At 44.3% G+C, this 14,470-nt stretch overlaps 1 protein-coding gene across 1 annotated transcript; it reads right to left on the bottom strand.

Annotated features, from left to right (window-relative positions):
* Positions 1 to 11,216: 11,216 nt before the first annotated feature.
* On the bottom strand, positions 11,217 to 12,932 carry LOC133163071 (piggyBac transposable element-derived protein 3-like). Its single transcript, XM_061292642.1, has one exon. The coding sequence runs from the start codon at positions 12,930 to 12,932 to the stop codon at positions 11,217 to 11,219; it is 1,716 nt and encodes a 571-aa protein (XP_061148626.1).
* Between the last annotated feature and the right edge of the window lie 1,538 nt (positions 12,933 to 14,470).

The raw sequence follows: 14,470 nt of genomic DNA, 5'->3' as shown, positions 1-14,470 counted from the left end.
GACATGTTGTCTAACAAAGTGGTCTTTGTTAGAAAGGAACTGTCCTTCTGTGGTACATCATAAAAACAGCAAGGCCAAACAGCAAGCATATATTGGAGTAATATTGCAGTAAGTCATTGATTAGAGAACGCATGATAACATATATATACATTTTTCTAACATTTAAACTGGCCCGAAGCATTGTGTCATAAAACCAATCATATGTGGCCGCTGAAGACTATTAATCATGAATAAAAAAGACTATGGATCATTATTTTGTAGGGGTTTAAATCGCGGGTTTTGTCACAATACGATATCATATTGATATAAAGAAACACGATACGATACTTGCCGATATCTTAAATCCTGCTGTGATTCATTCACGATACATCGCAATATAGTGCTCTACGATCGATTTTTTTTTTTTTTTTTTTTTAAATAAAAAATATAGAACAATATCCTGATTTATAACAATTCATACGCAAAATCAACAAGGTATTGCGAACTCTTTATTTAGGAAATTACAAGAGTATTGTAGTATACAAAGTGCTTTTTTTAACACTGAACTTTGATGTCGTGTTTTTTCTTTAAATGTGCGGCGAGATTTGTGGTCCTTGAATATTTGATCACCGCATGGCAGGATTTACAGACTGCACGTGTCTTGCCCGTTGAGCCATCTTTTCTTTGGAATCCAAAGTGCTTCCAAACGAATGACTCGAAGCCTAAAGGGGAGCAAATTTCTTCGTCTTTTTGGACACTAGCCATAGCACCAGCCCAGGAGCCGCGTACTAGTTGTCGACTCCCCCTTCACGTGTTTGCTCTGCTCACAACACAACACGCCGCTCACTACTCCCGGAAAGAGGAAGCAAGCAACAATGAACTGGATTTCAAAATAAAGTCGCGTCTAATGTCCAAGGTCAAACACGGCGATAAAAATGCGATGTTTACGTTTAGCATCGATGCCAATAAATCGTAGAGCATTATATCGATTAATCGATGTGTATCGATGAATCGTTACACCCCTATTATTTTGTGATTATAAAGTAATTCGTTGCATCTGAAGTTGAAATAAAAAAGATAAAATGGAGAATGGTTTGGTTTGGATTACAAATCTGACATGATGCAACCTGGTCTGTTTACTGCAGTCACAAACACCAATATCACCCTTCTTATTCATACAACAATAACAACAATGAAACAAACTTAATACATCTAATAAAAAAATTATTCAACTGTCATAAAATTCTTAATTTGTTATTATTTTAATCTTTAACTTTTCTGGTAATGCAATTGACAACAGATTTTCATTTGCAATTTCATCCTATCTGCAAAGGATATAGTAAAGGATGTTTCACAATGGAAATGTTTCGTGGAATGTCGGTGGGAATGGTCAGCCCCGATACAGGACTATCTCAGAAAATGAATGCATTAATGGTGCGCCTTATAGTCCGGTGCACCTTATATATGGACAAAGTTTTAAAATGGGCCATTTATTGAAGGTGTGCCTTATAGTCCAGTGCACCTTATAGTCCGGAAAATACGGTAGTCTCTGAATTCAAAAATAGTTATTCATCAGTTTGTTTTGTAGCCTAAATTTATATAGAAGATGTTGACAGCCCTCCGAGGGAAACTATGACTATGATGCGGCCCGCAACAAAAATGAGTTTGACACCCCTGGTCTAGAGCTTGATGGATTTGTCAATGGACAGAGGTACAGCATAAAGATTGGTTATTTACAGTTTGTAGTAGAAAATAATTGCATTTTTTTGCGTGACTCTGGAAAACTGTTATCTTTGTTTCAGAGGTTGGCAGAAGGTTATTCATTCCTAAATGTACAACACTTGGCCCTGAAATCTCTATGAACTGGTACAGAAAATAGATTTAATTATATTGCACCACACTGGTATGATGGAACATACAATTAACATTCAATCATCATACAATCAATTTTATGTCCCCAATATGCAATCGGGATGCCATGAACAAAGTGCTCCCCCTAGTGAGAACACTACACCATGTAAAATAAACAACCATGGCGTAAAGTTGAACAATTTTGCCATTTCTCTCCAGTGCCGGGTATCCTCTATGAGGCTGCACTGAGTTTAACTTATACTACCTTTACAATCACATGTGTATTATTCACAATAGCAGACCCTGTGCAGACCATCAGACTGCCACACGGCAGACCACTGAAGGAGAAACATTGAAGGTAGATTTTCATAATCAAATTCCATCAAGTCAGTAGTAAAGTCAAAGTCAAAGTCAGCTTTATTGTCAATCCCTTCATATGTCAAGACATACAAAGAAACCGAAATTTCGTTTCCTCTATCCCACGTTGACGAGACACAGTACACGATAGACATACAAGTAGATGACACAAACTAAAAACAAGAAGGCACAAACAATAAATAATAAATAACAAATAAATAAAATGAGTGATGAATAAATAATAAACAAATAACCCAATAAATAAGAGGAGCAAAACTGAGCCAGTGTGCATACAGCAGACAGTAAGCATAGCGCAAAGTACAGGACGGTACGCAGAAAGGGGGGGCGAGTTCAGGATCCTAACAGCCTGGAGTATGAAGCTGTTGGAGAGTCTGGTGGTGCGGGACCGCAGGCTCCTGTACCTCTTCCCAGAGGGCAGAAGATCAAGCAAAGAGTGAGCGGGGTGACTCACATCACTCACAATCGTGGTCGCCTTGCGAGTGAGATGGGAGGTGTAAATGTCCTTCAAGGAGGGGAGCGAAGCACCAATAATCTTACCAGCCGTGTCCACTATGCGCTGCAGGGCCTTCAAGTTGTAGGCAGTGCAGCCGCCACCCCAAACAGCAATACAGCTGGAGAGGACGCTCTCAATGGTGCCGCGGTAAAATGTAGTCATGACGGCCAGAGGAGCGCTCGCTCGCCTGAGTTTCCGCAGGAAGTACAGGCGGTACTGGGCTTTCTTCGTCAGTGACGCGGTGTTGGTGGACCAGGAGAGATCCTCACTCATGTGCACCCCCAGGAACCTGCCGCTTCTCACTCTCTCCACCACAGCACCCGTCGATGGTCAGCGGCAGGTGTTGGGTGTGACCCTTCCGGAAGTCAACAACAATCTCCTTGGTCTTGTCGACGTTCAGCAGGAGGTTGTTCTCCCTGCACCACGTGGTCAGAAGGTCAACCTCCAGCCTGTATTGAGTCTCGTCTCCCTTGGTGATGAGACCCACCAGAGTCGTGTCGTCAGCAAACTTCACTATGCGGTTGTCGCTGTAGGTTGCAGTGCAGTCATGCGTCAGGAGGGTGAAGAGCAGCGGACTGAGCATGCAGCCTTGGGGGGCCCCTGTGCTCAGCGTGATGCTGAGGGAGATTTTGTCACCAACACGTACCACCTGTGGCCTCTGACAGAGGAAGTCCAGTAGCCAGTTGCAGAGGTAGGCACTGAGGCCCAGCTTGTCAAGTTTGCTGAAGAGGCGTTGTGGCACAATGGTGTTGAAGGCAGAACTGAAGTCAACAAACAGCAATCTCACATACGAGTCCTTTCTCTCCAGGTGGGTGAGGGCCGAGTGGAGGGCAGAGCAGATGGCATCCTCAGAGGACCGTTTGGCTCGGTACGCAAACTGGAATGGGTCAATGGTGGGGGGGGGAACGGATCGGATGTGCTCCATGACAAGCCACTCAAAGCACTTCATGATGATGGGCGTAAGTGCCACGGGACGGTAGTCATTGAAGCAGGACGGAGCAGGTTTCTTCGGCACAGGCACGATGGTGGCAGCTTTGAAACACGACGGGACGATGGCCTGCTGCAGGGAAGTGTTAAAGATGTCCGTGAAGACACCCGTCAGCTCACCAGCGCAGTCCTTCAGCGCTCGACTCTGGATGTTGTCAGGGTCCGCCGCCTTACGGATGTTGATAGCAGCAAGCGCCCTCCTCACACTGTCGGCGGAGAGGCACAGGGGCAGCTCGTGTGAAGGGGGAGTGGCCTTCAGCGGGCAAGTGCTGTTCTGAGCGTCGAAGCGAGCAAAGAAGCGGTTAAGGTCATTGAGCAGACGGACGTCGCCTTCACAGCTCTGCGGCGCGGGCTTGTAATCCGTGATGGTCTGAATGCCCTGCCAAAGGCTCCGTGAGTCCCTGCTGTCCTTGAAGTGGGCGGTAATTTTGCACGAGAACGCCCTCTTTGCTTCTTTGATGCCCCGGGACAGGTCGGCCCTTGCAGTCCTCAAGCCAGCCTCATCCCCCGCTATAAAGGCTTTGTCCCTTGCCCTCATCAGCCTGAAGACAGCCCCCGTCATCCATGACTTCCGGTTAGCCCGAGTGACGATGGATTTTGAGAGAGTCACATCATCAATGCACTTCCTGATGTAGGAGGAAACAGAGTCAGTATACTCCACAATGTCTGTCCAATCGTCGCAAGTGGCAGCCCTCCTAAACATGTCCCAGTCAGTAAGCTCAGACATCACTGTTTACATAGACAAGCTTTGAGAATAAGAGCTCATGTAACACTGCTTAGTAATTGGACTGAAACTATATTTATAGGCAAAAACTACCGTATTTCTCGGACTATAAGTCGCGGTTTTGGTGGGAGGGCGACTTATACTGAGGAGCGACTTATATGTGAACTTTTTCACAAATTTTCAAACTTCAAAAAAACAAAACAAAAAAAAGTGAAACCGCAATGTAGCAAGGGATTACTGTAATTTGAACTGCAAGTGACGTCAGCGGCGCGGCGGTTGTTTCCATAAAGGACAAAGGGTTTGATCACGGGATGACGAAGATGACGAAGAGCCCCACGTATTACCGGCATCATTAGCGGCTTTGTTTCTAAATGACACGGAGGACGAAGAGTTTGAAGGATTTAAGGATTTGGAGTGACACAGAAGGTTTGAAAAACTATTATGGCTTTTACGCACGCCCGGTCCTACTCTACGAAGCTCCCTTTCACCTCCGTGGATAGAAGTCGGGGACGGTGGATGGGGCTCGGTCATGGCTTTTATGCACGCCCAGTCCTATTCTATGGATCTCTCTTCCACCTCCGTGGCTGGAAGTCCACGCCGCCACATGCCTGGCAGTTTGTTTTGTTAAATAAAGAGCCGTTTACCAAACCAACGTCTTTCCTTGTACTTTGTTAACGCTACAACATAGTCACGTATATACTAGATCCGTGGAATAACGACGAGGCTGACGTCAGGGCGCACGCGCGGCGTTGTTGACAAAGGACGAGGAATTTGATCGATGGATTTAATGATTTAGAGTGCACAGATGGTTTGATAATATTATTGCTTATATAATAGTTATTTGATATCTAATTTATATATCGTTATATGGGCCTGTGGAATATTTTGAAGTGCAAGCGCCGTCAGCGGCGCGCACCCATTGTTGACAAAGGAAGATCGATGGATTTAATGAATTGGAATGACACAGATGGTTTTATAAACGTGTTATTTATGTAATATTTTTTTTTAATACTGTTAGTAATGTTACGTCAGGCCCGTTCTCAGCTCTTCGTTTGTGTTTATGTCACGTTAGCATACCTATCGTTTAGCCTGTTGTTGCTCGTCTGTTCTTTGTGTTGGATTTCGTCGAATAAATTTCCCCCCAAAACGCGACTTGTACTCCGGAGCAACTTATATATGGTTTTTTTTCCACGTTATTGTGCATTCTATGGCTAATGCGACCTATATTCCGGAGCGACTTTTAGTCCGAAAATTACGGTACTTCCATTTCTGATTTGAAAAACATTCTTGGACAATTGAAATTTTTTGTTAACCAGTTTAATTTGTCTACTTCAGTTGTCAATATGACCATGATTCTTGATACACACAGACACTATCCATATTGTCTCTCTTACACTGCATGCTTGAGTCTTTTCAGGGTACAATGGTTAAAATAATGTTGTAACACTCCAGCAAGCAAACACAAGAGTCAGGCAAAAGGGGCCCTAAAGCAGTGTTCCTCAACCACTGTGCCGTGGCACACTGGTGTGCCGTGAGTGATGTTCAGCTGTGCCGTGTGAAAATGTCCAATATTAATAATGGAGCGCGTCGTAAACAGGATCGCCAAACCTCTGGTTAGGTAGCGCAAGACCTGGTCAGCCACTTCCTAATCGCACGTGCGTGGCTAATCGCCACCTTGTTGTCGGTCTGATTGCATGGACACCAATTCAGTTTGTGTGTGCTACTGTGTGCTCTTGGAACCAGTGACGCTCTAACGACCGTGGTCTGTTTGTGGATTGATGGAAATTTCAGCTTGTTGTTCGACCAATGTTGTGACTGAAAATGCATCCCCACCATAGAATGCACTCCCTGATGGGAGCGCGCATACGTCAGTCGTTTCCAAACAGCGTTATATAATAATATAATATACTAATATATTATAATGTAATGTAATGTGATGGGATATGACGCGATGTGATGTGATATGATACAATATAATATAATATAATATAAGATAATGAAACTCAACTGAAAATCGACAGTAGACCTTGAAAGTACGTACATAGCAAGGAGAAAAAAAAATGTTTTCCTTTCGATTGGATGTATTCAAAAGCGTGTGCCTTTAATGATTTTGCCGTCATTCAGGCTATTCAGATAAGATGAAAACAATAGCCAATTGACTCGGAATATTTGCCGTCCCGATAATATAATTTCCTCTATCTTGACACCGTACAAAACAACAGTCCAACGGATGCAGTGCAGTCAGCTGCTCTTCACCCTCCTGAGCTCCTTTAATGTTCCCGCATCAAAGTCCAGAACTCGACAAAACTCGCTTTGGCTGATGTCAAGCAGAACCTGCCTGCCGTACTTGTAGCACGACTCAGTACGATGAGACGAACAAAACAAACTGCCGGACAAACACTCATTAGACGGACAAAACACCGTTTGGGCGGGACAGAGAGAGGTCGCTGCGTATGCACGCGCCGCCATCTTGAATGTATGTGTGCATGTGTGTGTGTTTTGAAAGCTCACCCTACGTTTATCCTCGTATATGATTTGTTACTTTGTCCTTTACAAATCAAACTTTCTTTGAAAACCTTCTGTGTTGTCAATGACGCCGGCAAAAGGTAGCAATGTATGTCACATGTCCCAATAAATGTGCAACAATGGGGAGCTTGAGTGCACGCTATGAAGCTGAGGGTGTGTAAAGCATTTAAATTGCTGCGATGCTCACATTGCTACCATTTTCGGTTACAATTGCCTCTTGTGATGCGATGTCCCACTCTTCCGCCGCTGCTTTTAGTAGTCTCTGTCTCTATAGCTTTTGTGCATAGCTCGTGTTTCGTGTTTCTGAAATATCCCACCTCGCAAATAAAATGACGTGATTGTCAGAAAGGGTTCTGTGGCTTGTGAAGCCATCACAGGTCAGTCAGTTCAACTCTTAGGACGGAACTAACGGATGATTTGGTATCATCTGTAACTTTGGCATATATTCTTCCTTCTCATGTGAGTCAATGGCGCCCCTGCGTCCCCTAGTGTCAGGGAGTATTACTGATACTCAGAACTAGAATATCTAGCCTGTATCATCTTTATTGTTATTGGTACGTATCTAGGTATCAACATTTTGAGCAATCTGTGAATCAGACCTCTGATTTTTATTTTTAGCTGCTGGATGAAGTCATTATCTAGAGAAGAAAATACAGATGACTATGGAGAAGAACAGAAGGGGAGTTATGACTTTGTGAGAAAGGTAAATGCCAAATGAAATGTGGAATCTGTCACGACTCATCCCCGGTTGCTTTATTATGTCTATTTGTTACCATGGTTTCTCTTCGCGCCGTCCCTGCCCTCCTGTTTTACCGCAATCAATGTAACCACAGTCACCTGCCTCTTGTCACCTGTCTTGTATTTAAGTCCTGTCTGCCCCTCACTCGCCTGTCGGATCGTTGATGTCGTTCTTGTTTCTTGGTTCCTGTTTTTCTTTTCTGTTTGTTAGCCAACCCTGTAGGTCGGTCAGTCCTGTTGTTTTGTTAGTTTGCCGGTTCTGTTGGTCTTGTTCCTCTCATCCTCCCTTCCAACTACCTTTTCCCTCAATAAACCCTGGTCCAAGCTGCATTTGGTCGCCCTCCTCCATTCCGATCTGTGACAGAATCATCAGCCGCTTAAATAAAATACTTATTATTGCTTTTGTTATTGCTATTACCTTGACGTGAAATACTGTATTTTCTCAGCCACAAGTAGTACAACATCATGCAATAATGTTAAACGTGGTGGAGGGGAAAAGTGGAGCTTTGCGCTGAAAACTAATTGGTATCATGGTATGAATAATAGATAAGTGATGTCATTTCTTCATTTTTTGTCAAAGTAATTTGTTTTTTTCCTGTGCAAATGCTTGAACCTTCCTTTGCTTTTACTTTCTGAAAATCTCGAGATGCGCGGTTCATAATTTTTCTGTCTCTCTGTTCCAATTGTGCTTTGATACAATTGTTGATGGCTTCACTTGATCTAGTTCTTTCAGATCACAAGGGGAAAGTAGAAATGTCTTCCTTTAATTGAGTTACCTTCCATATCTATTCCCCTATTCCCTATCAGATAACCTACTCACCATTTCCTCTCACTCTGTAACATAATTATTTGAGCATCTCAGCAAATGTGAAGGTGAAGCTGCCTGCTGTACTCTACACCCCCATCATTTAATACATAGAGAAAACGTTCTATTTTTAGCAGTCAGTTAGTGGAGCTACCTGAATAATTATGACAATATGACAGTTTCTGCAATGCAATGAGCGAATGTAGAAAGCCTGAAGTCATTTGGCATTAAGAAATCATCTCAGATTAAATTACTGTCGTAGTGCTAGTTACAATTATAACTTGCTGTTTCGATCTAATTTAAAATTGAATGAAATTTTCTGTGTAAGTTTAAAGACATGATGGCGTCATGTTATAAGATATCCCTTTTATTTGTCCAACATGGTGGAATTGAATACGACTGAATTTATTGGAGATAAGACGGTTCTTGACTTTAGACAAATGTGAGTTAAAGTCCAGTTTTGTGGGGATTGTCACCAGACATTTGTTAGTGTTCTTTTCAAATGTTGAAGTCAATAACGAGTGTTAAAATCACCTGAGGCAATCTGTATATGGTTCTCAGTTGTGAAGTCACCAAGGTTTTGTCTGAATGGCCATTGATATTGGAAGCACCCCAAACATTCTTTGATGACTCAATGTGAAGTTCTCTGGGAAGGAATCATTCAACAACAATACTTGTTAATTGTCCCCTGCACAGAACTTGTAAATTTACATTTTGTGACTGAAAAAGTGACATACAGTACACTGAGGCTAGCATAAAATTATGGACATGCACCAAATTCAGTTAAATGGAGAGACATTATTTCAAGGAGCAAACTACTGGTTTAACCAACAGCTATACCTTATGATACCCAAGTAACGTAAAGGATTATTCTACAGTATAATGTAAAGAATGGTGTGGGGTGGAGAAAAAAATTGAAAGTGGATTTTTCTGGAGTGACTTCAAAACCCAGCCGGAGTAAGTTTATGTTTACTTTAGGCCTTTTTTTTAATGTCTTTTAATAGTTAAAAAAATGCATTTTTAGAATTCAAACTACCTTAGTTCCTTTGGAAAAAGCTGAATCTGAAGAGGCCCATTTTTTCTCTTGCTACAAAAAGGTAAGCATGCCCCCCACCATTATCATCCCTTGAATGTCATTTATTTTAAGCCATCCACAATGTTTGTGAATTTCATCTGTTAATCTAAATACATATACCACGTTTACGTGATCTGTGATACTTTGTTTCAGCAAGAGCTGCTATGTAAGCACCATATAAATAAAGATGCATTGTATTGTACAAAGTTCTGAATGTTAGATTTGGCCTAATACAACACTCCTACTGTGCAACTTACAACAAAATGCAGATACCCTGGGTGCTCAGAGGCCCATGAATCACCTACAATCTACAAACAGGCGGGTCCCCCTTTACGTATCTGCAAATGTTCTTGTGAAAATGCCATTCTGTATTTTCCCACCTTTGTAATAATTGGGCAATGTACACCAATGGTCAGTCAGTGCACTTCCTAATGTGTATACGCGGGTAATTGCAGGGACAAAATGAAATGATTGCATAATAATGTTTTTTTTCGTGTGTGTGTGTGGCGTGGGGGGGGGGGGGGGCAAGGTCAGCAGGCCATAGTTTGTCCATGTCTGGTTTAGTCAAATCAATTGGCATCCGTTAGTAGGAACACCCGAAGTACCAGATCAGTTAACAACTCATTAGGGGTGTAACGATACATCGATACACATCAATTAATCGATATAATGCACTACGATTTATTGGCATCGATGCTAAAGCTAAACATCGATTTATATCGCCGTGTTTGACCTCGGACATTAGACGCGACTTTATTTTGAAATCCAGTTCATTGTTGCTTGCTTCCTCTTTCCGGGAGCAGTGCGCCCGGCGTTGTTGTGTTGTGAGCAGAGCAGGCACGTGAAAGGGGAGTCGACAACTAGTACGCGGCTCCTGGGCTGGTGCTCTGGCTGGTGTCCAAAAAGACGAGGAAATTGGCTCCACTTTAGGCTTCAAGTCATTCTTTGGAAGCACTTTGGATTCCAAAGAAAAGATGACTCAACGGACAAGACACGTGCAGTTTGTCAATCCTGCCATGCGGTGATCAAATATTCAGGGAGCACAAATCTCGCCGCGCATTTAAAGAAAAAACACCACATCAAAGTTCAGTGACCCTTTTCTGCCCAAATTAATATTTCTAAAAAGGTGCATATTTTTTGGGTCCTTAGGTGTCCCTAAGTACGAATATGCCGCGCTTTTTTGGTTATGACGTCGCGTATATGAAATATGCGGCATCTATATATAGACTATGTGCTGATACGTGCACAAAAATCGGAGCATTCTGACGATTTGCAAGTGTAGCGTCATGTAAATTATTTGAATGTTCAGAGATAGTTGTGTTTTACACGTAACAGCTGTCTGCAACATGAAAGGGACCATTTCCACAATTTTCAATGGGCGTGCATGTGCAACGGCGGCCGTCATCCCCAGGGTATGGGGACCAGCCGTAAGAAAATGCCAAAGTTTCTATGAACACAAGTGGCTTTCATAGCCGTGTTTATTTGAAACAAACTTTCAACAACAAACTTTCAAACTTGCGGTACCATAAACGCAGATATAAACTGTAACTCAGCAGTGATGATGTTCAGCCTTGCGCCGCCACTTCCGGTCAGAAAACGGATCACGCGACCAGTGCTTCTCACACATTTTATCCCGGCTGATGGTAAGCACGGAAACACTTCACAGTGCCACGCGGCACTTGGAGCACGCACTGGACGGACGCGACTTGCAAGTCGGCAGTGCGCACTTTCGGCCTTGCGCCGCCACTTCCGGCCAGTGCTCCATGGTGTCGAAGCGGGAGTCATCGGCAACTGCGCACACACGCGGTCTGCCCGATCTCCGAGCTCGAGTGGCGCCTGGTGCTGCAACCAGAGTTCGGGCCACCTCGCGTCGGAACTCCAGCAGAGACATCCCGCTGTGCTCATCCAGCCGGTGCAGCACCCATGCGTTGAAGACGGCCGCGTCCAGCATCCAAGTTAATATCGGCCACCACCACTTCTTCCGGCGCATGTTGATGCGGTAGAGCTCGATGCTCTGGTCGGCGCGGTCCGTGCCGCCCATGCTGCGGTTGTACAGCTGGACAACAAATGGCTGGTCCACTGCCACCTTCTTCTTCTCCTGCCTTGACCAGCGTGACACCTTCTGCAGAGGATGCTCAGCGGCGAGGGTGGAGGCGATGGTGACCACGGCGTTATCCTTCCACCGAGTGAGCGCAATCTTGTTTGCCGTGTCGTACACGACAGACACGGCACCACGAGGCTTCCTCTTCATAGCCTTCTGATCTGTGATCGGGCAAGAGCGCGGGATGCGGTTTTCTCGGATCGTCCCCGTGCAAGCGTAGCCCCGCCTGCGCAGCTCTGCAACTAGCGGGAGGCCGGTGAAATAGTTGTCTATGTAGATGCGCAGCGGAAGTGCACGCACAGCATCGGGGAGGTTGTCCAGAAGTCGAAGGAGCGTGCCACCGCCCTTGCCGAACTTGCGTTCCACTTCAGAGGCATCTCCACTCGCCCCCTGGTAGATGTCGAAGTGGAGCAGGAAGCCGTTGGTCCCACTGTTCAGGCACCAGGCCTTGTAGCCGAACCGCACCGGCTTGTTTCGGATTGCTTGCTTGCATCCATGTCTTCCAAAATATTCAATCATTGCCTCGTCCAGATCAAGATTGCAGTCCATTGGATACGCCTCCCCGAACCGAGCGTTGAGGATGTCCATCATGGGACGCAGCTTTGTCATCCGGTCGTTGCTGTTCTGGCGCGTGTTGTCGGCACAGTGAATGTAGCGGATGATCTCCTCGAACCTGTTGCGTGACATGGCCCCAGCGACGAGGGCGCAATGGAGATCTTCATCTGTGTTCCAGTAGTGTCGGCGACTGGGGAGCTGGTGGTAACCCGACAGCAGCAAGATCCCCACCACGCGCTTCAATTCTCCGATGGTGAGCTGGAAGTTGGAGTCAGTCACCGCCGCATACTTGATGGTCTCTCGAAGAAGGTGAGGATATAAATCAGAAAGGAAGAACTCCAGCTTCTGAACTGCGCTCTTTCCAACCAAAATTGTGGGGACGGCGAGAGGCCTGGCGTCCGGGAATTTTGTCAGGCGCGTTTTACTGTTGGTCCAATTGTAGTCCAACGCATCTTTCTGCGAGCGTTTCTTTGAGGAGGAGGCCTGTTGGGGCTCCTCTTCTTCCTCAGTGTCGCCATCATCATCATCTCCAATCACACGTCCGTCGGCGAGGACCACCACGGCGGGAGCGCTAAGCTGCCGTCCCGAGAGATTATTGAACGTTCCTCCGCAGTCTTCCTCGCCCGTGTCTTCGTCAGACTCGAAACTGACCACGGGTGGAGCAATAAAGATTTTATCCACAACTGCGTCCTCATCTTCGATTGCATCGAAGACCTCCATCGCCGACTTTGTACCCATAGACGCGGAAAGTCTATGTATAGATGTTTCGCATAAAACAATACATAGAGGAAATACGTTAGAGCGAATCATCACTGCAATCACATATGTCAATAACCATTATATGATAATTGTTCCCTAAAAGTTTCACCCTGCTATCTCGAGTCTATCATAATTTCCCGGAGCTCACCTTTTTGCATCTTCCATCGTGAATCGCGATCGTCTGGCTTCGCTAACTTAGCATGTGTGACTCATAAACCGGGAAAATGGCAGCGGTTCCGGGTTCGACAGGTCAAAGGTTGGTTATAACCTTTGGTTGGTTATAAGCCGGATACAATCGGCACGAATGCTTGTTGTCATTTGACGGCGCCGGAAGCTGCAGAAATTGGAGCGTCTATATATAGACGAAAGGCTGAAACGGGAGCACTTTGTATACTACAATACTCTTGTCATTTCCTAAATAAAGAGTTTAAAAGATTAAAGATTAAAGTCCCAATGATCGTCACACACACACCTGGGTGTGGTGAAATTTGTCCTCTGCATTTAACCCATCCCCGTGTGATTTTAATCCATCCCCTGGGGGAGAGGGGAGCAGTGAGCAGCAGCGGTGCCGCGCTCGGGAATCAGTTGGTGATCTAACCCCCCAATTCCAACCCTTGGGGGGTTAGATCACCAACTGATTCCCGAGCGCGGCACCGCTGCTGCTCACTGCTCCCCTCTCCCCCAGGGGATGGATTAAAATCACACGGGGATGGGTACCTGCAGTACCTTGTTAATTTTGCGTATGAATTGTTATAAATCAGGAGATTGTTCTATATTTTTTATTTAAAAAAAAAAATAAAAATAAAAATATCGATCGTAGAGCACTATATCGCGATATATCGTGAATGAATCGCAGCAGGCTTTAAGATATCGGCAAATATCGTATCGTAGTTCTTTATATCGATATTATATCGTATCGTGGCAAAACCCGCGATTTACACCCCTACAACTCATCAGCAAGGAGTCTCATTATCATGGAAATGGTGTATCCCTTTCTCCATTCCACTGGCAATCCAGCCTTCTTTACATTCTTGTTCTTCCAACTTAATTATTAACATATTTAATATTTTAATTACCCGCACAGCTCTTACCACTGTTTTAATTAATTGCCTCAATAATCCATTTAATTATATCCTTTTAATTATTCATTATTTTGAAAATTAATTAATGCAGCATTGCCACTAATTATCCATGCTAATTAGCATAATCTATCAGTGTCTCCCCTATGAATGGCAGATCAAATCCAAGTGTTGTGAATGTGTTTACAGAGGCCTCATTATCGGTTCCAAACATGTCTCTGACATTTTCTGTCTGCCTCATCCGAGTCTGTTTGTTTATTTAGATGTGACCAATCAACATATGTTGCTGTGCTGGATATCTTGTACAACTTTTCATTCTGTTATCTGTTATTCTGAGGGTTTTTTCCCCGTCAACAATGACATTTTGGGGGGATCTTGCTTTGCCATTCATTTAATTTTTTTAAGATCTTACAATCCTTG

The sequence above is a fragment of the Syngnathus typhle genome, linkage group LG1, assembly GCF_033458585.1.
Source record: "Syngnathus typhle isolate RoL2023-S1 ecotype Sweden linkage group LG1, RoL_Styp_1.0, whole genome shotgun sequence".
Taxonomy (NCBI): domain Eukaryota; kingdom Metazoa; phylum Chordata; class Actinopteri; order Syngnathiformes; family Syngnathidae; genus Syngnathus; species Syngnathus typhle.
The sequence above is the reverse complement of the archived record's forward strand: the minus strand, read 5'-3'. Positions and strand labels throughout refer to the sequence as shown.